At 42.4% G+C, this 22,475-nt stretch overlaps 1 protein-coding gene across 10 annotated transcripts in view; it reads right to left on the reverse strand.

Moving 5' to 3' along the window:
- ralgapb (Ral GTPase activating protein non-catalytic subunit beta) overlaps window positions 1-22,475 on the reverse strand; it is a 125,569-nt gene that overhangs the window by 91,050 nt on the left and 12,044 nt on the right. For 6 of the 10 annotated variants that reach the window (XM_059652692.1, XM_059652691.1, XM_059652690.1 and 3 more), the window contains exons 2-6: window positions 14,822-14,945; window positions 10,089-10,311; window positions 4,207-4,409; window positions 2,806-2,969; window positions 794-980 (exon numbers count right to left, since the gene is read on the reverse strand). In XM_059652692.1, the coding sequence (XP_059508675.1) occupies window positions 794-980; window positions 2,806-2,969; window positions 4,207-4,409; window positions 10,089-10,274 (740 nt within the window). In that variant the 5' untranslated portion in view covers window positions 10,275-10,311; window positions 14,822-14,945. Of the gene's footprint in view, window positions 1-793; window positions 981-2,805; window positions 2,970-4,206; window positions 4,410-10,088; window positions 10,316-12,280; window positions 12,405-14,777; window positions 14,946-22,475 lie in introns of all 10 variants that reach the window. The other 4 variants (XM_059652685.1, XM_048549805.2, XM_059652687.1 and 1 more) reach the window with 4 other exon arrangements.

Below are 22,475 nucleotides of genomic sequence, written 5' to 3' on the forward strand. Positions count from 1 at the left end.
GATTATGCCCTCTGGTCTTAGACTCTCCCACAAGGGGGAAAAAAAAATCTTTCTGCATCTACCCTGTCAACTCCTTCAAGAATTCAGGGATTTACATAAGCGTATTAGTCAATTAAACTGATTAAGGATTCAACAGCAACCTAGGTTTGTTTTAATACATCGTCATCGGTGTTGTGATCCTTTGATCTCTTTCTTATAAATTCTGTGCCTCAAAGTATCTCTGTCGCCAACACCAGAAGAAGGAACGAGGTGCCGGAAGCTTGTAACTCCCTGACTGAAGTAATTTCTCATAGAGTCATGGAATTATACAGCATCGAAACAGATCTGTTGGTCCAATAAATCCACGCCGACCATTATCCCAAACTGAAGTAGTCCCCCCTACCTGCACTTGGCCCATATCCCTCCAAACATTTCTTATTCATGTACTTATCCAAATGTACTTTAAACATTGTAACTGTACCTGAGAGAACTAAAGGTTTTATCAGCGTAAAGAGGAGGTGACACTTTAGGTCAGACAATGCATGTTAGGTATGAGGCCTCGTTTCGAACTTGGTTGTGTTTTGATTTGGAGTCAGACACTCACTCTCTTTGGACTGTGGGAGGAAGCTGGGGCACCCGGAGGAAATCTATGCAGACATGGGGAGAACGTTCAAAATCCATACAAACGGTTGCCGAAGAGTGGAATTGAACCCAGGTGTGTGGTGCTGAAAGGCAGCAGTGCTAACTATTGAGCCACCCAGCCACCATTTTTGCCAAGTGCATTTAGCAAACTTGGCATGCCACATATACTAACCTAGAGGTCAGTGCACATATGACCTTACTCCACTGTTCTACCACAGCTGGGTGATGCCTCCAATTGGCCAACATTTCTCGCGCAGTCTTCCAGTATGGTGGGGTGGGGAAACATCGCATACAAGCCAGGAACCAGACTTCAAACAGTACACCAATTAACTTATCGGCAAGATTTTCTGCTAGTCCTCCTAAAGATAAGCAGATTAGCATACAAATTACTTTTAGATACACACTCAATATTACAGGGTTATTTGGAAGGAGCAAAGGGGTGTGACTACTTGTATAACATTCTTGAAGCTATCGAAGTCATAATGGCTGTATGGCCTTCTTCTGTATTGCAGGAGTACAGGTTAATAAACTATAAAGGTTGAACATAACTTCCGATTACAGTAGTTGTTTAGAAATGTATATCTGTTTGGAATGAAATGTACCAATTTTGTAATAACTGATTAGACTTAGCCAACGTAAAATCAAAATTCCACTATCATGACTATCCAGTGCTTAAAATGTAGCATCTTGATGCCAAGACTGTCTGTTCAACGTAAGCTGGTTATTGTATGTTCAAGCTTAAGATGGTTAATAACAGATCTCATTCAAGCATAAGGACAGTAGAAGTCTTACATGCTCAAATGTAATAGTCACTATGAAAAGACAAGAATGTCACATTTATTTTACAGACCTGATCAATTAGGAATTTTTCTGGGATGGACAAAGTTATCATAGAAACATGGAAAACAGGAGCAGAAGGTGGCCATTCAATCCATCAGCCTGCTATGCCATTCAACATGATTGGGGCTGATTCTCAACAATCAGTGGGATTAGTGGCTCGGAGGGGAACATGGTAACATCACCACCTGCAATTTGCCTCCAAACCACTCACTGTCCTGACAAGAAAGTATAATCATTTTTTCAGTGTCACTGGGTCAAGATCCCTCCCAACCTGCACTGTGAGTCAACCTACAGCACACGGACTTCAGTGGTTCAAGAAGGTAGCTCACCAGCATCTTCTCAAGGGCAGAGACAGGCAATAAATTCTGGCCAGCCAGTGACATCCATGTCCCACAAGCGAAACAAAAACACAATATCCTGTTCTGTCTCCATAATCCCTGGCACCTTCAGCTACAAGAAATCTATTTCTTTCTTAAATATATTCACAGTTACCTGCCTTCCATTGCCTTCTGTGGTAGAGAATTAAACAGATTCATCACCCTCTGCGTGAAGATATTTCTCCTCACCACAGTCCAAGATGACCTGCGGCATATCCTGAGATTATCAAATCATCAATCTTAAGTGGTATACTTTTACAAACTAACCACTTCAGCAGAACTTTATCAAGAGCTTTCTGAATTAAAACTAAGTAGTAATTAGGTAGCTTTATGGTAGTTTAACTTTGAACAGTATGCTAGAATTGATACACTGCAGAGAGAGAGTGCTGTGGGTGCTGGAATTATGAAATAGGACAGAAAATCTTGGATCTCCTCTAGCCTCCCCCTCCCCCAGCATACCTCAGAATAAAAACCAAAAGAACTACTGGTACCGTAAATTAGGAACAAAAAACTAGATTTGCTGGAAAAGCTCAGCAGGTCTGGCAGCATCTGTGAAGGAGAAAACAGGGCTAATGATTCAGGTCTGGTGACCCTTCCTCAAAGAAAGGGTCACCGGACCCAAAACAATACCTCTAAGAATGCTGCACTCCAGTAATACTGGTCTCTTGCACTTGACTGTTTTCACTATCCTACCATTGGTGGGTTTGCCTTCAAACACTTGGCCCATAAAGCTCTGAAGTTTCCTCCCTTAACTATGTTGCTCTGCTCTTTTTCCTTCTTTAAGAAGCGTTAAAACTTACTCTCTTTGACCAAACTTTTGGTCACTTTCCTTCATATACCCTTGAGGTACAATTGCAATTTTATGTCTGATTTATACCTCTGTGAAATAGCTTGGAAAATTTTAACCTCATTAAAGACACAACATAAATTAACATAGTATTATCAGGGTTGTTGCCTGTATACTAACCTGGAACTGTTGGAGCTGCCAGAAGTATGTCATTAATTTGCAATAGGAAGAGCAACAGAACTTCCCACGTTTCCCTTGACATGTTGACAGATTCACGAGCTAATTTCTGGACTGCTACTAGAACCCTCATGCACAGTGAGATCTGATTATGAGCGTAGTCTGGGCTGAAAGCAAAAGACAATTGTGCTTAAAAATAAAAAAAATTGTTAGAAATAATATGTGGTGAACAAGTGCAATATTTCAGTTTAATTTAGTTTCAACCATTGTTGATTTGGCTATTAAATCTCAATCCTGTCTGTTTCATAACATTAAGTTTCACTATTGTTTTCCTTGTGTTATGCATTACTCCCTGACTAAAAATATGGGCAGAGGGGTCATTTAAATCTCTAGCAATTCAGCTCTTTAACAAGACAGCCAGGAAGGTCATGCAATCTGTTGGCATGGATGTAATACCACTGGACTGACTGCCAAACTTTACTGCAGCAAAGAAATGCTGCTGAATTAAATGTGACAGAAATGGGATTTCATGGAGCTTTCATTGAAGTAAGCTGACAAAAGACCATTCACCTTTCCTTTTGGTCTGTGTTCGAGAAAAAGTTTATGGGATATATAATTCAGTCCTTGCTCCCATTCCACTGTCTTGTTCCATGCTGATCCTGCTCTGTGCTTTTACTGAATTCTTCAATGGAGTACATATTTGAGGTGATTGATGCAGGTTTTCTTTCTGTGGTTTAGCACAGAAACACAGAATATAGGAATAACAGCAGGCCATTCAGCTCTTTCAGCTTATCCTGTTATTCAATATGATCACGGCTGATCATCCAACTCAGTAGCCTGAAACTAAATTCAAACAAAAAGCCAAGAGAAACTTATCAGCCATGACTGAATGGTGGAGCAGACTTGAATGGCCTAATTTCTGATCGTGTCTCATGGTGTTACGCTCTAAAAGAACCATAATCTCAATATACCAAATACTTCTTGAAAATAAAGGTAAACTTTCCAATCCAGAGGGAGCATAAATTAGGTGGGAGCGGAAGAGTATCCAGTACTCAGCCTGTGGTGATAGTTTTCCCTCTACTGGGAGTATATGGAAAGGAAAACAATGCTGGATGCATTATGAGAGATAGTAGGAACTGCCAATGGTGGAGAATCTGAGATAACATGGTGTGAAGCTGGATGAACACAGCAGGCCAAGCAGCATTAGAGGAGCAGGAAAGTTTGACGCTTCGGGTCAAGACCCTTCTTCTCGACCCAAAACTTCAAACTTTCTTGCTCCTCTGATGCTGCTTGGCCTGCTGTGTTCATCCAGCTTCACACCATGTTATCTTGGATGCATTATGACATTGTTCCACTCCTGCCAATCTTAGATTACAACAGAAGCACAAAGTCTTTCACACTTACCGGGGAACAAACAGATTCTGTAGGTGTTTGAGAATAGTTTGCACATATAGATTTGGTTCTTTGATAACGGGCTGAGGGATAGAGTCACGACGAGCAACCAAAGCCATAATCCAATCCGTATAAACGTCCACACATAGCTTTACTGTTTCGCCATCCAGAGGCAGAGTCAGTCCATAACAGAGGACCTCCATAGTCCATTTTACCTGCCCAGGAGAGTAAAGCACAATATCACTGTCCAAGCTCATGTATTTTTGAGGTACCCAGTTCGAATTCAGTAGTCCCATTCTGCATCGTACTGGGTCAATTTCCATCAGTCAATTACTGGTCAGTCAGCAAGGAGACGGCAATTCTCTAACTGTTGTCAGAAAGCAAGCCCAACAAATGCTACACAAATGTTGCAAAGTTGAGTTGCAGAGTTTCTAAAATTTAAATGAGACACAAAGTTCATTAAAACATATTGTGTGATAACTTTTTTTCTTCCTGACAAGCATTATTTGTGATTATAGCTGCCAGATATTACAATCTACTGAACAGTGACATTCAGTTGATTCTGGAGAAGTGATGATTTCTGAATGGGCCTTTGTATGAGTGGCAAAACGCAATGGGTGGAGTCCCAGAGTGACTTGTCCTTCTGCCTTAGCTTTTTACAACTTTTCTCAATGATTTAGATGAGGGGGGCAAAGGCATGGCAGCTAATTTCACAGACAACACAAAAGGAAGACCATAAGATAACAGGAGCAGAATTAGGCTACCAGCCCATCAAATTGCCTTACCATTCAATTATGGCTGATATGTTTTTCAACCCATTCTCCTGCATTCTCCTCGTAACCTTTGATCCCCTTACCGATCAAGAACCTAATCTTTGTCTTCAATACTGTCAATGACTTGGCCTCTACAGTTCTCTGCAGCAATGAGTTCCACTGATTCACCACCCTTTGGCTGCAGAAATGCCTCGTGACTTTGGCCTTCACTCTGAGGCTGTGCCTTCAAGCCCTAGTCTCTTCTACTAGTGCAAACGTCTTCTCCACGTCCACTCTATCCAGCCTCTCCATATTCTGCAACTTTCCATCAAAAATACTTCCAAACTCATGACCACTTCCATCCAGAAGGACAAGGGCAGTAGATACATAGGAATACCACCAGCTTCAACTTTGCCCCCAAGCCACTCACCATTTTGACTTGGAAACGTATTATCGTTCCTTCACTGTTGCTGGGTCAAAATCCTGGAATTCTCGCCCTAATGGCATTCTGGGTCAAACTACAGCAGGTGGACTGCAGCAGTTCAAGACGGCAGCTCATCACCACCGTCTCAGGGGCAACTATGGATGAGCAATAAATGCTGGCCCAGCCAGCAACGCCTTCATCCTACAAATGAATAAAAAATATCCTCCCCTTGCCCTTCTAAACTCTAGCGAATACAAACCCAGAGTCCTCAACAGTTTCTCATATAACAAGCCCATCATCCTCAGCATCATTCTTGTAAATCTCCACTGGCCTCCCTCCACTGCCAGCAAATTCTTCCTTAGATAAGGGGCCCAAAATTGCTTACAATATTCTAAATATGGTCTGACCAGAACCTCGTACAGCCCCAGCAATACATCCCTGCTTCTGTATTCTAGTCCACTGATTCTCCTTTATTTAACTTACCTGTGACCTTCTCAAAAAGTTCTAAAAGATTTGTCAGGCATGAGTTCCCCTTGGTGAAGCTGTGACAACTCAGCCTTGTGTTATCACGCACTTCCAAATACTGCACACCTCATCCTTTATCATGGATTCTAATATCTTATCAAGGACCTACTTTTTCTTGTGTTCTGCCATTCTACCTTCTTAAATCAGATGTGTTATATTAGCCATTTTCCAGTCCTCTGGAACTCTCCCCGGCTCCAGTGATAGGTAGGAAAACATGGTGTGATAAAGACAAAGCGGCAGATGGATATAGATAACTTGCGTGAATTGGTGAAGATCAAGCAAATGGAGTATAATCTGAGAAAATGTGAAGCCATTGATTTTAGCAGGAAGAATAAAAATATAAATCAGTATTACTTAAATTGAGGATGAGTGTAGAATTTAGAGGTACTAAACAACTTGGATACTCTAGTGTATGAGTCACAAAAGTTAGCATGACTCAATTTGAGTATAAGATCTTAAGTGGCATTAACAAGGTGGACATAGAAAGATTGTTTTCTCTGTGGGTTATTAGTCCAGAATTGGGTATATTGTTTTAAAATTTTACAGGTGAAGAAATTTTTTTTTCCTGAGAGTGTTGTACAATTTTGGAACTGTCTGCCACAGAAGACAGTGTAGATAGTGTCATTGAATATGTTTAAGACAGTGGTGGATAGATTCTTGTTTCACAAGTGTTGAGTGTTATTAGGGGACAGATAGGAATACAAAATTTGAGACAACAGATTTTGACCGAGATAGATGATACTTTGTTTAACAAAAAAACTAAGGGACACAGGCCAAAGTCAGGTAAATGGAGTTAGGCCACAGATCAGCCATAGCTTCACAGTATGACAGAAAGGCCTACTACTGTTTCTATGTTCAATCAGCTATTAGCTCATTGAACAATGAAGCAGGCTCAAGGTCTCGTTCTGTGCCGACTTCATATGATCGTTAATATCTACATATATGTAAATGCAATACAGCATGTTACAGTTTTGCTACCTTTTAAAAGAGTCAAAGTCATACAGCATAGAAACACACCCTTCAGCCCAACTTGTCAATGCTGACCAGGTATCCTAAACCGATCTAGTCCCATTTGCCTGCATTTAACCCATATCCCTCTATTTCTGGATATAATGCAGAAGGTGCAAGATCAGTTCATTCCAAAGAGGAAGAAAGATCCTAAGGGGAGGCAGGGGTGGCCGTGGCTGACGAGGGAAGTTAAGGACTGTATAAAGATAAAAAAAAAGTAGTATAACATAGCAAAGATGAGTGGGAAGCCGGAGGACTGGGAAAGTTTTAATAAGTAACAAGAGGATAACCAAAAAGACAATACGTGGAGAAAAAATGAGGTACGAAGGCACACTGGCCAAAAATATAAAGGAGGATAGTAAAAGCTTTTTTAGGTATGTGAAAAGAAAAAAAATGGTTAAGACTAAAATTGGGCCCTTGAAGACAGAAACGGGTGAATTTATTATGAGGAACAAGGAAATGGCAGAAGAGTTGAATAGGTACTTTGGATCTGTCTTCACTAGGGAAGACACAAGCAATCTCCCAGATGCAATAGTGGCCGAAGGATCGAGGGTAATGGATGATCTGAAGGGAATTTATATTAGGCAGGAAATGGTGTTGGATAGATTGTTAGGTCTGAAGGCTGATAAGTCCCCGGGACCTGATGGTTTGCATCCCAGGGTACTTAAGGAGGTGGCTCTAGAAATCATGGACGCGTTGGTAATTATTTTCCAACGTTCTACAGATTCAGGATCAGTTCCTGCGGATTCGAGGGTGGCTAATGTTGTCCCACTTTTCAAGAAAGGAGGGAGAGAGAAAACAGGGAATTATAGACCGGTTAGCCTGACGTCAGTGGTGGGAAAGATGCTGGAGACAATTATAAAAGATGAAATTACGAATCATTTGGATAGTAGTAACAGGATAGGTCAGAGTCAGCATGGATTTACGAAGGGGAAATCGTGCTTGACTAATCTTCTGGAATTTGAGGACGTAACTATGAAGATGGACAAGGGAGAGCCAGTGTGATGTAGTATACCTGGACTTTCGGAAAGCCTTTGATGAAGTCCCACATAGGAGATTAGAGAGCAAAATTAGGGCTCATGTTATTGGGGGCAAAATACTGGCTTGGATTGAAAATTGGCTGGCTGACAGGAAGCAAAGAGTAGTGATAAACGGGTCCCTTTCAGAATGCCAGGCAGTGGCCAGTGGCATTCCACAAGGTTCGGTGCTGGGACCGCAGCTATTTACAATATACACTAATGACATAGATGCAGGCATTAAAAGAAATATTAGCAAATTTGCTGATGACACAAAGTTGGGTGGCAGGGTGAAATGTGAGGAAGATGTTAAGAGAATACAGGGTGACTTGGACAGGCTAGGTGAGTGGACGGATGCATGGCTGATGCAGTTTAATGTGGATAAATGTGTGGTTATCCCACTTTGGTGGCAAGAACAGGAGGCAGATTACTATCTAAATGGAGTCAGGTTAGGTAAAGGAGAAGTACAACGACATCTGGGTGTTCTTGTACATCAGTCAATGAAAGCAAGCATGCAGGTACAGCAGGCAGTGAAGAAAGCAAATAGCATGCTGGCCTTCATAACAAGAGGAATTGAGTATAGGAGCAAAGAGGTTCTTCTGCAGCTGTACAGGGCCCTGGTGAGACTGCACCTGGAGTATTGTGTGCAGTTTTGGTCTCCAAATTTGAGGAAGGACATTCTGGCTATTGAGAGAGTGCAGCGTAGGTTCACGAGGTCAATTCCCGGAATGGCGGGACTGTCATATGTTGAAAGACTAGAGCAACTGGGCTTGTACATAGAGATAATGGGAACTGCAGATGCTGGAGAATTCCAAGATAATAAAATGTGAGGCTGGATGAACACAGCAGGCCAAGCAGCATCTCAGGAGCACAAAAGCTGATGTTTCGGGCCGAGACCCTTCATCAGAGAGGGGTATGGGGAGAGGGTTCTGGAATAAATAGGGAGAGAGGGGGAGGCGGACCGAAGATGGAGAGTAAAGAAGATAGGTGGAGAGAGTATAGGTGGGGAAGTAGGGAGGGGATAGGTCAGTCCAGGGAAGACGGACAGGTCAAGGAGGTGGGGAGGTGGGCTTGTATACACTTGAGTTTAGAAGGATGAGAGGGGATCTGATTGAGACATATAAAGATAATTAAAGGATTGGACACTCTGGAGGCAGGAAACATGTTTCCGTTGGTGGGGGAGTCCAGAACCAGAGGATACAGTTTAAAAATAAGGGGTAGGCCATTTAGAACAGAGTTGAGGAGAAACCTCTTCACCCAGCGAGTGGTGGATATATGGAATGCTCTGCCCCAGAAGGCAGTGAAAGCCAAGTCTCTGGATTGTTTCAAGAAAGAGATAGATAGAGCTCTTAAAGATAGTGGAATCAAGGGTTACGGGGATAAGGCACGAACAGAATACTGATTGTGGATGATCAGCCATGATCATAATGAATGGTGGTGCTGGCTCGAAGGGCTGAATGGCCTACTCCTGCACCTATTGTCTATTAATCATATACCCATCCAGAGGCCTTTTAGCTGTTGTAATTGTACCCTCCTCCCCCCTTTCTTCTGGCAGCTCATTTCATAAACGTACCACCTTTTGCATGAAAAAGTTGCCCCTTAGGTCCCTTTTAAATCTTCTCCCTCTCATCTTAAACCTATTCCCTCTAGTTTTGGACTCCCCTACCCTAGGGGAAACACCTTGGCTACTCAATTTGTCTATACCTCTCACGATTAAAGTCCCACCCTATCCAGTTCTCTATATAACTCAAACCTTCCGGCCCCAGTCACATCCCTGGACATCTTTTTATACCCTTGCTAGTTTAGCAACATCCTTCCTATATTCATGTGACTGAAACTGTATGCAGTATTCCAGAAGTGGCCTCACCGTCTTGTACAGTGGCAACATGACACCCCGATTCCTATAATCCATGCTCTGACCAATGAAGGCAAGCATGCCAAACGCCTTTTGCACCACCTAGTCTGTGATGCCAATTTCAAAGAACTATAAGCTTGCACCCCTAGGTGTCTCTGTTCATCCTCACTCCCCTGGGCCATACCATTAACTATGTAGATCCTGCCCTGGTTTGTCTTACTGTACATAGGTTATTTTAAGAAAAAAAAGTGTTTATTCGAGCAAGCTGTTCATTTCAAAAGTATAGCACATAGATCAATATTCTAGGGACTTGCCTCTTTGTCGGTTTTTAGAATGCTTTCATTGCTGGTTGCAGAAGAACTGTTCAGTCCCTGTCCCAGAGGACGGACCACAGCATTAGCCACATCCTTACCAACATTGCTGGGATAGCTGTGCAGAACACTCATGTGACCTCGGTCACTCTGGATGATGAGTTGCAAAGATCGCCACTCAGAGTACATGGTGTAGCGGTGGCACACGATCCACTCACTTTAAGATCTGTCTGAAAGAAAAGGATCAGGCATCAGCACTAGATTTAAGATTTTAAATGAACCTTTTTATCATACCATCCTTTCTCCATGTCAACAAAACAAACCTATAATCAGAAATTTGAACATTTGCATGCTTTACAAATCAAAAGTTTTGCATGATTCTCTTTGGCAAAATGACTAGGACTTTAGCCATGCGCAATATTGGTATTTCAAGAGTAAGAAATTTCTGATTTTATTTGTAAGACCCACAAGAGAAAATTCACAAGCAGGAACAAAAATACTAGGCATAACACACTATACCTTTTCCAATCAAAATCACATTTGCCTTCTTTATCAGTGAATTATATCCCTAGGATATAACTTAATTGTCTCTTGAATATACTTATAATATCTGCTTCATACTGTTTGTTTCAGTGGTACCTTGAATTCCACAAATGTTATGGTTCTTGCCGACTTTCTAATGCCCAATTTGCAGCCAAACACACTGTTGAATGCTTCACAAAATGCAAACGTTCATAGCTTGATTGTATACAAATGTATGTCTGGAATTTCGAGGTATTACACTTAGCAAATTCTTCATAAACTGCTCAATTCTTAGACAAAAAACCACTAGACAGTTAATAACAATAACAGTGTAGATAATGGAGGTAATTCAATTCAGCTCAACTTCATTGTTGCTAGGTCATATTCCTGGCATTGTAGTAATACCTTTAGCACACAACGATTCAATAAGCCAGACCACCACCAACTCAAGGATAACAGAGGATTGACAACAAGTACCATTCTTGTCAGTATCGCTATGCCCCAGAGAAAAACTGACCCTTCCTTAATCTGCGTAGCAAGCTTTAAGTCAAATGCATAATCATAAAGCAATTTAAAACTAGTCTGAAACAGTCAGTAATATGAAAATGTGTAGGTGAACAGGTGTACAGTAATGTAGTCCAATGATATCAAAACACACTGGGACTTACTGGCAGACACAGTAATTACATGTTTAAAAACAGAATGACTCAGAGCTAGATCAAGATTGTAATGCAAGATCATCCAAAAGACTAACATCAAAGCTTATCAGGAGTTGGTAACTGGGTCAATTTTAGAACTACCTTCCAGTCAGTTACTTGACATGTCTGACCGTCTGTTGTCCTTTCCTTTAAGTATCCTTCTCAACCAGGAACATATATATCTAACAGGGATCAACGCAATTTTAATCTGTCTCACCAGCTCCATTATAAAATCAGAAGTCACACAACATTAGGTTGTAGTCCAACAAGTTTATTTGAAATCATAACACCAGCACTTCCACATCCTTTACGAAACTAAGAGGACAATCCACTGTTTGTTTTCCTATTCCCAATTCTGGCCTTACTAAATTAACACATGCCACACTTGGCATTGCGTTCACTTCAGATCTGTTTAGCGACTTCTTGCACATAGATACTTCTATTAATTCATTTAAAAAAGAATTCAGTCCTTATTTAACAAAACATATGAAACATGAAATTAGACATTTTTTGCAGTTGTTCTCCCCATCGTATTTGTACCATCCTCCAATGCCCACATTTTATATATAAAAAGTACATAAAAAGCAGGAGTCCTAGAGGTTAAACAACATCTCATCCCCCAAACAAGAAACTCACTATCTAGTTCATTCGATCCAAATTAAAAATCAATTCACCACTGCTCTCTGCCTCTTGAGGGGCACGGATAAGGTGAATAGCCAATGCCTTTTTCCAGGGCAGGTGAGTCCAAAACTAGAAGGCATAGGTTTAATGAGAGAGAGAAAAGATTTAACAGGGCACCAGACTGGCTACTTTTTCACACAGGCTAGGGCATGTATAGAATGAGTGGCCAGATAAAGTGGTGGAGGTGGGTACAATTACAGCATTTAAAGGAAACTTGGACAGGTGCATGGATAGGAAGGCTTGGAGGGATATGGGCCAAACACAGGCAAATGGGACTAGTTCAGTTTAGGATACCTGGTCGGCATGGGCGAGTTGGGCCGAGGCGTCTGTTTCCGTGCTGTACGGCCCTCAATCATTACCCGATTATCATTAAAGGAAAAGCAGATTGGGTCTTTTGCTGCTGTGATACTGAATCTCACTGAAATGATGGAATGCAAAATTTCATTTGTTGACACTCAACCTTGAGAAAAGAAATTCATCATCTGATTTGATTCATTATTGTTACATGGTCTGAGATATAGTAAAAAAAAAAATTGGTTTTGCATGCTAACCAGACAAATTAAACCTTACATAAAGTATGTCAGGGCAACAGAACAGATTGCAGAATATGGCGTTACAGCTACAGAGAAGATGCAGAGAAAGATCAACTCTAATATAATCATAGAATCCCTATAGTGTGGAAACAGGCCATTCGGCCCAACAAATGCATTCTGCCCCTCCAAAGAGATCCCGACCAGACCCATTCCCTTACTCCCTGCATTTCCTATGTCTAACCCACCTAACCTTAACATCCCTGCGCACTAAGGACAATTTATCATAGGCAATTCACCCAACCTGCACATCTTCGGACTATGGGAGGAAACCCATGCAGACACGGGGAGAATGTGCAAATTCCACACAGACAGTCACCCGAAGGTGGAATCGAATCTGGATGCCAGGCACTGTGAGGCAGCAGTGCTAACCGCTGAGCCACCACGCCACCCTATAAGAGGTCTGTTCATAAGTCTGATAACAGCAGGGAAGAAGCTGTTCTTAAATATGCTGGTACACGTTTTCAAGCTTTTTATTTTCTGCCCCATATAAGAGGGTGGAAGACAGTATAACCAGAGTGAGAAGAGTCTTTAATTATTTTGGCTGCTTTCCCCGAGGTAGTGGGAAGTGCAGATGGAGTCAATGGAAGGAAGCTTGGTTTTCACGATGGACTCGGCTGTGCTTATAACTCTGTAATTTCTTGTCGTCTTGGGCAGAACAGTCGCATCGGGATAGGATAATTTCTACAGTGCATCTACAAAAATTGTTGAATCATTGTGGACATGCTAAATTTCCTTCGCTTTCTCAAGCAGTAGAGGCACTGGTGTGCTTCCTTGTGTAGCAATGTGGATGGACCAGGACAGATTGTTGGTGACATTTACTCCTAGGAACTTGAAGCTCTTGACCACGTCCACCTCAGCACCATTGGTACAGACAGGGGTGTGTCCTCCCACTCTGCTTCCGGAAGTTCATGATCAAATCTTTCATTTTGCTGACACTGAGGGAGAGATTGTTGTCTTTGCACAATACTGATTTACTGTACTCTGTTTGTTGTTGCTTGAGATCTGACCCACAACAGTGGTAACATCAGCAAATTTGTAAATGGAGTTAGAGATGAATGTGGCCACAGAGTCGTGAGTGTACAAGGAATATAGTAAGGGATTGAGTATGCAGACTGTGGGGCACTGGTGTTGAGGATTATTGCAGAGGCGTTGTTGCCTTTCCTTACTGATAGCGGTCTGTGGGTCAGGAAGTTGAAGATCCAGTTGCAGAGAGGGATGCAGAGTCTGAGATCTCAGAGTTTGGAGATGAGTTTGGCTGAATTATAGTTTTGAAGGTGGATGTAAAGTCAATAAATAGGAATTTGAAGTAGGTCTCAACCTAAATTGGCACCCCTTTATTGTGAGACTATGTCCTTTTGTCCTAGAGTCTTCCACAAGGGCAAACATCATCTCAGCATTTACCCTGTCAAGGGCAAAAATCTTATGTTTCATAAGACCATAAGATACAGGAGCACAATTAGACCATTTGGCCTAATGAGTCTGCTCCACTATTTGATCATGGCTGATATGTTTCTCAACGCCCTTCTCCTGCCTTCCCCACATGACCTCTGATCCCCTTATTAATCAAGGCCCTACTTATCTCTGCCTTAAATACACTCAAAGGTCAGCCTCCACAGCCCTCTGCGGCAATGACTACCAGAGATTAATCACCCTTTGGATGATGAAACTCCTCATCTCAGTTCTAAAGGGTCATCTCTTCATTCTGAGGTTGGGTTCAAGTCTCTTCTAGTTTAGTCTATCCAGGCCTCTCAGTATTCTGTAAGTTTCAATCAGATCCCTCCTTATTGAAGGTCCGAGTACAAATCCAGAGTAAGCAACACTCCTCGTATGACAAGTCCTTCATCCCCAGGCTCATTCTTGTAAATCTCCTCCGGACCCCCTCCAAGGCTGGTTTTAATGAGATCGCCTCGCATTATCTTAAACTCCAGTAAGTAGAGTCCAAGTCTGCTTCGCTCATAAGACAATCCCTCCATGCCAGGGATCATCCTAGGAAATCTTCCCTGAACTGCTTCCAATGAAATAATTTTTCCTTAAATAAGAAAACCAAAACTGCTCACAGTACTCCAGATGTGGTCTCACCAACACCTTGTACAGCTGCAGCAAAACTTCCCCACTCTTGTACTCCAAACCCCTTGAATTAAGAACCAAAAGAACTGCAGATACTGTAAATCAGGAACTGGTTCTAAGGGTGACTGGACCTGAAATGTTAACTTTGATTTTCTCTTCACAGATGCTGCCAGACCTGCTGAGCTTTTCCATCAACTTCTGTTTTTGTCCCTTGAAATAAGGACCTTTCTGCGATTGTAAGCTTGTCACTGTCGTGTCTCCTTCACTGTCTTAACATCCACTGTTGTCTGATTACATTTCTGTGAAGCAATGAAAGATTTTTGAGCAATGAGCAATTTGTTTGTCAAATGTTTTTTATAGATTCAATTTTATTTAAAAACAGCATACTGCCTGACAACTTCTAACAGTGAAAAGGGTGAGATTAGAAAAGTAAAATCATTAGACCAATATCACAGATCCATTATTGTCACTAGGTCAAAACAGCCAACCCATCACCATCATGGGCGCCCTGGAATGACTGCTGTGGGTCTCCCACCATGTTTTCGTGACTGCAAGAAATGGGCCTCACTAGAATTGTCTATAACCAGAAAGCAATTTTAAACAGTGCCACCACAGTAGCAAACACACAACTGCAACACAGCTATTTCCAAAAGCAATCATGCCAAGAAGGACTGCATGCAGATGAGGAATGGGTCATTAGTGAATCTTTGTGACTTTCTAACATGTGATAGTGCAAATTTGGGACAAAGTCATTACTAGAGATTCTCTAGCGCTGAAGGAATGGGCAAGAGTGGAATAACTGAATGCAGTGTACAGTTCTGGTCGCTACATTACCAGAAGGATGCAGATGCTTTAGAGCGGATGGAGAGGAGGTTCACCGGGATGTTGCCTGGTATGGAGGGTGCTAGCGACGAAGAGAGGTTGAGTAGATTAGGATTATTTTCATTCGAAAGATGGAGATTGAGGGGGGACCTGATTGAGGTCTACAAAATCATGAGGGGTATTGACAGGGTGGATAGCAAGAAACTTTTTCCCAGAGTGTGGGACGCAATTACTAGGGGTCATGAATTCAAAGTGAGAGGAGGAAAGTTTAGGGGGGACATGCGTGGAAAGTTCTTTACACAGAGGGTGGTGGGTGCCTGGAACGCGTTGCCAGCGGAGGTGGTAGATGCAGACACGTTAGAGTCTTTTAAGGTATATTTGGACAGGTACATGGATGGGCAGGGAGCAAATGGACACAGACCCTTAGAAAATAGATGACAGGTTAGACAGAGGATCTCGAGTGGCGCAGGCTTGGAGGGCCAAAGGGCCTGATCCTATGCTGTAATTTTCTTTGTTCAATGCCATTAAGTTGGGCAACAAATGCAGAGTAGTTAATAAGGGAAAAAAAATAGACATTTGTGACTTTGGTTAAGGTAATTTTGGTGCTGTGGAAGAGCGAGACACCGACCCTGATTACAAGGATTCAAATATAAAGTTATGAAAGCATACATAGCGACATGCAAGTAGAAGAAGGTAGTATTCCTTCTAAGATAACAATGTGTAGAGCTGGATGAACATTGCAGGCCAAGCACCAGAGGAGCAGGAAGGCTGACGTTTCGGGCCTAGACCATTCTTCAGGAAAAAAAAAGTATTCCTTCTAATTTCCTTCCGGCTGTGCAGGCCTCCGAGGTCCACGCATGGCAGCAACTACCAAGCCAGAAGTCAATGCTGCATCAGTGTGCATGTCAATCACCATGCATGGAAGTTTGAAGTGGCTGTGTTTGCACAGCTTTGAGGGAACACTGTGCTCTTTAGTCTGCGCTGACATTCAATAACACTATGGATGGTCAAATTGTAAGTTCCAACACAATATTACTATCTACCCTTTCACACCTTTGCTTACAAAAATCTTTCCTTTTCTGCCGTAAAAATATTTAACATGCTGCTTAAACTACCTATTGAGAAAGACTTACAAAGACTCATGACTCACAGAGACATTTTTTCCATTTTCTTAAATGGGCTACCACTTAACTTTAAACAGTAACTCCTAATTCCAGATTATTCAACTGTCTTCACATGCATCTTGCCTAGCCCCTTGAGATTTTGTAGATATTTTCTAATCAACCTGTTCAGAGCTGTTATTACACACCTCAGGAGCAGACGTGACTAGACCCCAACCTGCTGGTCCAGAGGTAGCAACATTCTCAGTGCACCACAAGAGCCCACTCAGGACCTTGTACATTTTAATCAAGTCAACTCTTACTCGTTTTAACCGCAGCAGATGCTAGACAATCCTGCTCAACCTTGTTTTAGAAGGCAACCTGCGTTTTCCAGTTATCTGTCTAGTAAACCTTCGCTGAACAGTTTCCATCACATTTGCATCCTTCCTTAAGTAAAGAGATCGGTACTGTACACACTACTCCGGATGCGATCTCACTAGTGTCCTCTACAAAAATGAAGCATAAACTTCCTACTTGTGCATTAATTCCCATTATAATAAACACTAACATTCTATTAGCTTGTTCCGTTATTTACTGTACTGTACCTACATGCAAGCCATTTTGTAATCCATGCAAAGATACCCACATCCCATAGCTCTGCAATCTCTCATCAATTAGATGCTGTGCCGTTGTTTTAATTTTCTTGCCAAAGTACAAAAAGCCAATTAGGAGAAGAGTGGGCCATTCAGTACCTTGAGTCTGCTTTGCTGTTCAGTTAGATCTTCGTTGATCTGTTTGTGTTTTGTAAAGACCATACACTTTTACATTCCTGTATGTTGGACAACGGACTGAAATGTGAAAAAGGTTGTTTGCAAAGATTGTTGAAGGACTTTTTAAAATTAATTCACAGGATGAAGACATTGTTAGTTAGGCCAGCATTTATTGCCCTTCCCTAACTGTTGCACTTTTTGAAAGCAAATTATCTGAATGCCACTCGTTCTAAGATCTCTTTACATTGCTGCTTATGAATGGGGCTTTGGCCAGCATGAAGTAGTTGGATTGAGTGGACAGAGAAGGCCTGTTTTCCTTACAGGAAAGGCCATTTACCAGAGGGTACAGATTTAAGGTGATTGGTAAGGAATTAGAGGGGTTTGAAGAAAAACTCTCTCACCCAGAAGGTGATGGCTATCTGGAACTGACTTCCCAGTTTGGCAGTTGGGATAGAAACCTTCTACTCATTTAAAAGGAACCTGGGTTTGCACATGAAGTACAGTAACATGCTGTAACACCCCAGACTAGGCGCCAGAAAGCAGGATTACAATAAGCAGCTAGTTTATTCAGCCAATGCAGATATGATGGTCTATTTGTACTGTACATTTCTATGGTTTATGGAGACAGCAATTTAGATTCTGAAGGCATTATGACTGATTCTGAGGAAAATAGAACCTGCATAAGCTGGATGGGTTGAATGCCATTACGCCTGGGATCAATATCCTCACAGAGTCCAAGAGTGGGGGAAGAGTTTAGATTAGTGGCAGGGAGAAGGGATCTTGAGCAAGGAGTCACAGGAGAAAGAAAAAAGGATAAAAATGAAAGATGGAAAAATAGGAAGTGGCGCAGTGGCTCAGCGGTTAGCACTGCTGCCTCACTGCATCAGGGAGCCGGGTTTGGTGATTGTCTGTGTGGAGTTTGCACATTTTCCGTGTCTGCGTGGGTTTCCTCTGGGTGTTCCGGTTCCCACCCACAGTCCAGAGTGTTAGATAGGGTGGATAGGGAGAGCCGTTTTCCTTGGATGGTGACGGCGAGCACGAAGGGGCATAGCTTTAAATTGAGGGGTGAAAGATATAGGACAGATGTAAGAGGTAGTTTCTTTACTCAGAGAGTAGTAAGGGAATGGAATGCTTTGCCTGCAACGGTAGTAGATTCGCCAACTTTGGGTACATTTAAGGCGTCATCGGATAAGCATATGGGTGTACATGGAGTAGTGTGGGTTAGATAGGCTTGAGATCGGTATGACAGGTCGGCACAACATCGAGGCCGAAGGGCCTGTACTGTGCTGTAATGTTCTATGTTGTATGTGCAGGCTAGCTGGATTGGTTATGCTAAATTTCCCGTAGTTTTCAAGGATGTGTAGCTTAGGTGGGTTATAGGCGGATGCTTCGAGGGTTGGTGTGGACTGGTTGGGCCAAAGGACTTGTTTCCATGCTGCAGGGATTCTATGATTCTAGACAAAATTCTGAATGCACATAGTGTAAACAAGCAGGATAAGATTGAGATTATGGAGGCATGGCTGCAGGGTGACCAAGGTTGGGATCTGAACATCCAAGGGTACTCAATATTTAGGAAAGACAGTCAAAAAGGAAATGGAGGTGGGGGCAGCATTCGGAGCGTGGTCTCTCAGGTCACACTTTCCGCGACTCCCTTGTCTGCTCCACACTGCCCTCCAACCCCACCACACCCGGCACTTTCCCCTGCAACCGCAGGAAGTGCTACACTTGCCCCCACACCAGGCCCCAAGATGACTTTCCACATCAAGCAGATGTTCACCTGCACATCCGCCAAAATCCGCTGTGGCTTCCTCTACATTGGGGAAACCAAGGGAGGCTTGGGGACCGCTTTGCAGAACACCTACGCTCGGCTCGCAGTAAACGACTGCACCTCCCAGTCGCGAACCATTTCAACTCCCCCTCCCATTCCTCAGATGGCATGTCCATCCTGGGCCTCCTGCAGTGCCATAATGATGCCACCTGTAGGTTGCAGGAACAGCAACTCATATTTAGCTTGGGAACCCTGCAGCCCACTGGCATCAATGTGGATTTCACCAGCTTCAAATTCTACCCCCCCGCACTGCATCCCAAAACCAGCCCAGCTCGTCCCAGTCTGCCTAACTTGTTCTTCCTCTCACCTATCCCCTCCTCCCGCCGCACCACCATTTCCTACCTACTAACCTCATCCCACCCCCTGGACCTGTCCGTCTTCCCCGGACTGACCTATCCCCTCCCTACCTCCCCACCTATCTTCTCCTCTATCCATCTTCAGTCCGCCTCCCCCCCTCTCCCCATTTATTTCAGAATCCTCTCCCCATCTCCCTTTTCTGCTGAAGGGTCGAGGTCCAAAACGTCAGCTTTTGTGCTCTTAGGATGCTGCTTGGCCTGCTGTGCTCATCCAGCTCCACACTTTGTTATCTTGGATTCTCCAGCATCTGCAGTTCCCATTATCTCTTATGCAATTAAAGAACTACTTTTATGCTGTTTTCAAAAGAAAGGGACACAAACAACTTCCTAAAAATGCTAATGAATCAATGGTCTATTGAGAAGGAGGAATTAAAGGAAATTAATATCAGTAAAAACAAGTGCTGGAGAAATTAATGGAAGTGAAAGCTGATGAATCCCCAGCACCTGACAATTTACTCCTGCTGTATTGCAAGGTGGGGTTAGTGTTAAATGTAATCTCACTATTTAAAAAAGGAGGGACAGAGAAAACATGGGCTTACAGACTGATTGTCTCTACTACTCATGTTAAACCAATCCTCAAGTCTATTAGACATGATATGATAACAAAGTACTTAGAAAATATGGGTGGGATTAGAGAAAGTCATCATGAATTTATGAAGGGAAAATTATGTTTGATAAAGTTACTAAAGATTTTTTTGAGGATGTAATCACAGATTGGCAATCCTCTATTCAAAAACCTCATGATCAATTGTTTCTCAGATGAAGAATATTTTCAGCATTCAGATACACTTACTTGTTCTTTTAAGATCTTTTACTAATCATCTTGCGACCAAATGCGAAACATTCATTTAATTCAAGCTCAATAAATCCTAGTCTGTGGGGAACACGTTCACATCACCTTAACAGATTTAATCGGGTTACCAGCAAAATCTTTTTCTCATTATCTCTTCACTTATTATTCTTTGACTCTACTTGTTGCTACACTTTCCACTTAGGTCCACTTGGGTCAGTTTGGGCCTTTTGAAAAAAAAACTTTGCTTGGCCCAAAAGCAAAGTATTTTCTCAAAGGGTCCGAACAGACCTGTAGTCATGCTGAGTTTAAGTCTCGGAATAAAAAACACTTTTCTTTTAGGTCAGTTTGAGCCAAAGTTTCTTCCCAAAAGGCCCAAACACAACATGTCTATGATCTGTGTGGGTCCAACTGGGCCCACTTTTGAAAGGATCTTTGCTTTTTAGATCTGTTGGCATTTGGACGTGGATTAAGAATGCCTCAGCTGTAGAAGAGAAAAGGGAGAACCAGTGGATGTGGTCAATTTGAACTTTCAGAAAGCTTCTGATAAAGCCCCATTAAACATATGGGTTTGGGGTAATATTCTGGCATGGATTGAAAATTGGTAAGCAGACAGGAAACAGCAGGAATAAATGGGTCTTTTGTAAAGTGGAAGGCAGTTACAAGTCGGGCACTGCAGGGTTCAGTGTTTGGTTCCAGTTCTTCACAACATACAATGATTTGAACGAGGGAACCAAATATAATATCTTCAAGTTTGCTGTTCATACAAAACCAGGTGGGATTAAGAATGGTGAGGATAATGTAAAGAGGCTTCAAAATGATTTAGACAAATTGGATGAGTTGGCAAGTACATGACCAACACATTCCACTGTTGATAACTGGGAAATTAAGGTGATAGATTAGGAAATATTAATGCACCTGGATGTCATTGTATAACAGTCACCGAAAGCATGCATGCAGTTGCAGCAAGCAGTTAGAAGGCAAATAGTAAGTTAGTCTTCTTGAAAGAGGACTTGAGTACAAAGACAGCTCTTACAGCAGCTTTACGGGGCCTTGGTAAGACCATACCTGGAATACTGGATGCAGTTTTGTTTGTCTTAACTATGGAAAGCTATACTACCAAGAGGGAGTGCAATGAAGGTTCACCCGAATGATTCTTGGGTGGCAGGTTTATCGTCCGAGGAGAGATTGGGTCGACGAGGCCTGTATCCACTGGAGTTTAGAAGAATGAGAGGGATCTCACTAAAATGTATAAAATTCTGACAGGGCTGGATACAGGGGAGGTTTCTGATCTGGAGTGGGCCTAAAACAAAGGTGGTCACAGGATACACAGTAAGCCTCTGGGTGGCACAGTGATTCAATGGTCAGCACTGCTGTTTGATTCCACCTTTAGGTGGCTGTCTGTGTGGAGTCTGCACATTCTCCCCATGTCTGTGTGGATTTCTTCTGAGTGCTGTTTCCCCCCCACAGTACAAAGATGTGCGGGTAGGTGGAGTGGTCGTGCTAAATTGCCCATTATGTCCAGGGATGTGTAGTCTTGGATGGATTAGCCATGGGAAATGCAGGGTTACAGGGATAGGGTAGGGGGATGGGTCTGATGCTCTTCGGAAGGCCAGTGTGGACTTGTGGTCTGCTTCCACATTGTAGAGATTCTAGGATTTAAGTTTGAGAAATTTCTTCACTCAGAGGGCATCAATCCGACGTAGCTCTCTACCAAATAAGACTGTGGAAGCCAAGACATCAAATGTATTTAAGAAAGAGAGAGACTTCAGAAGGCTCAAGTTGCCAAAGCATACAGGGAGCAAATGAGGGTATGGTATTGAGACCGAGGATCAACCATGATCATGTTAAAAGGTGAAGCAAACTTGATGGGGTGAACATTCTACCCCTGTTCCTATTTTCCATGTTATCAAATGCATTTTGGAAATCCAAGTGCATTACTTGGAGATGGTGGCATAGTGGTAATGTCATCTAAAATGCCAGATCAATACTCTGGAGCCACAGGTTTGAATGCCACGATAGCACATGGTGAAATCTGAATTCAAAGAAATGAACGAAGTGAAACTGCATCAGAAATTGACTAGCAGCATTTGGTTAAGTTCATAGCTCAGTAAAATTGATTTAAAATTTAAAAAAATTTATTGTAAGATGGTACTAGCGAGT

Source organism: Stegostoma tigrinum, chromosome 19, assembly GCF_030684315.1.
Source record: "Stegostoma tigrinum isolate sSteTig4 chromosome 19, sSteTig4.hap1, whole genome shotgun sequence".
Classification (NCBI taxonomy): domain Eukaryota; kingdom Metazoa; phylum Chordata; class Chondrichthyes; order Orectolobiformes; family Stegostomatidae; genus Stegostoma; species Stegostoma tigrinum.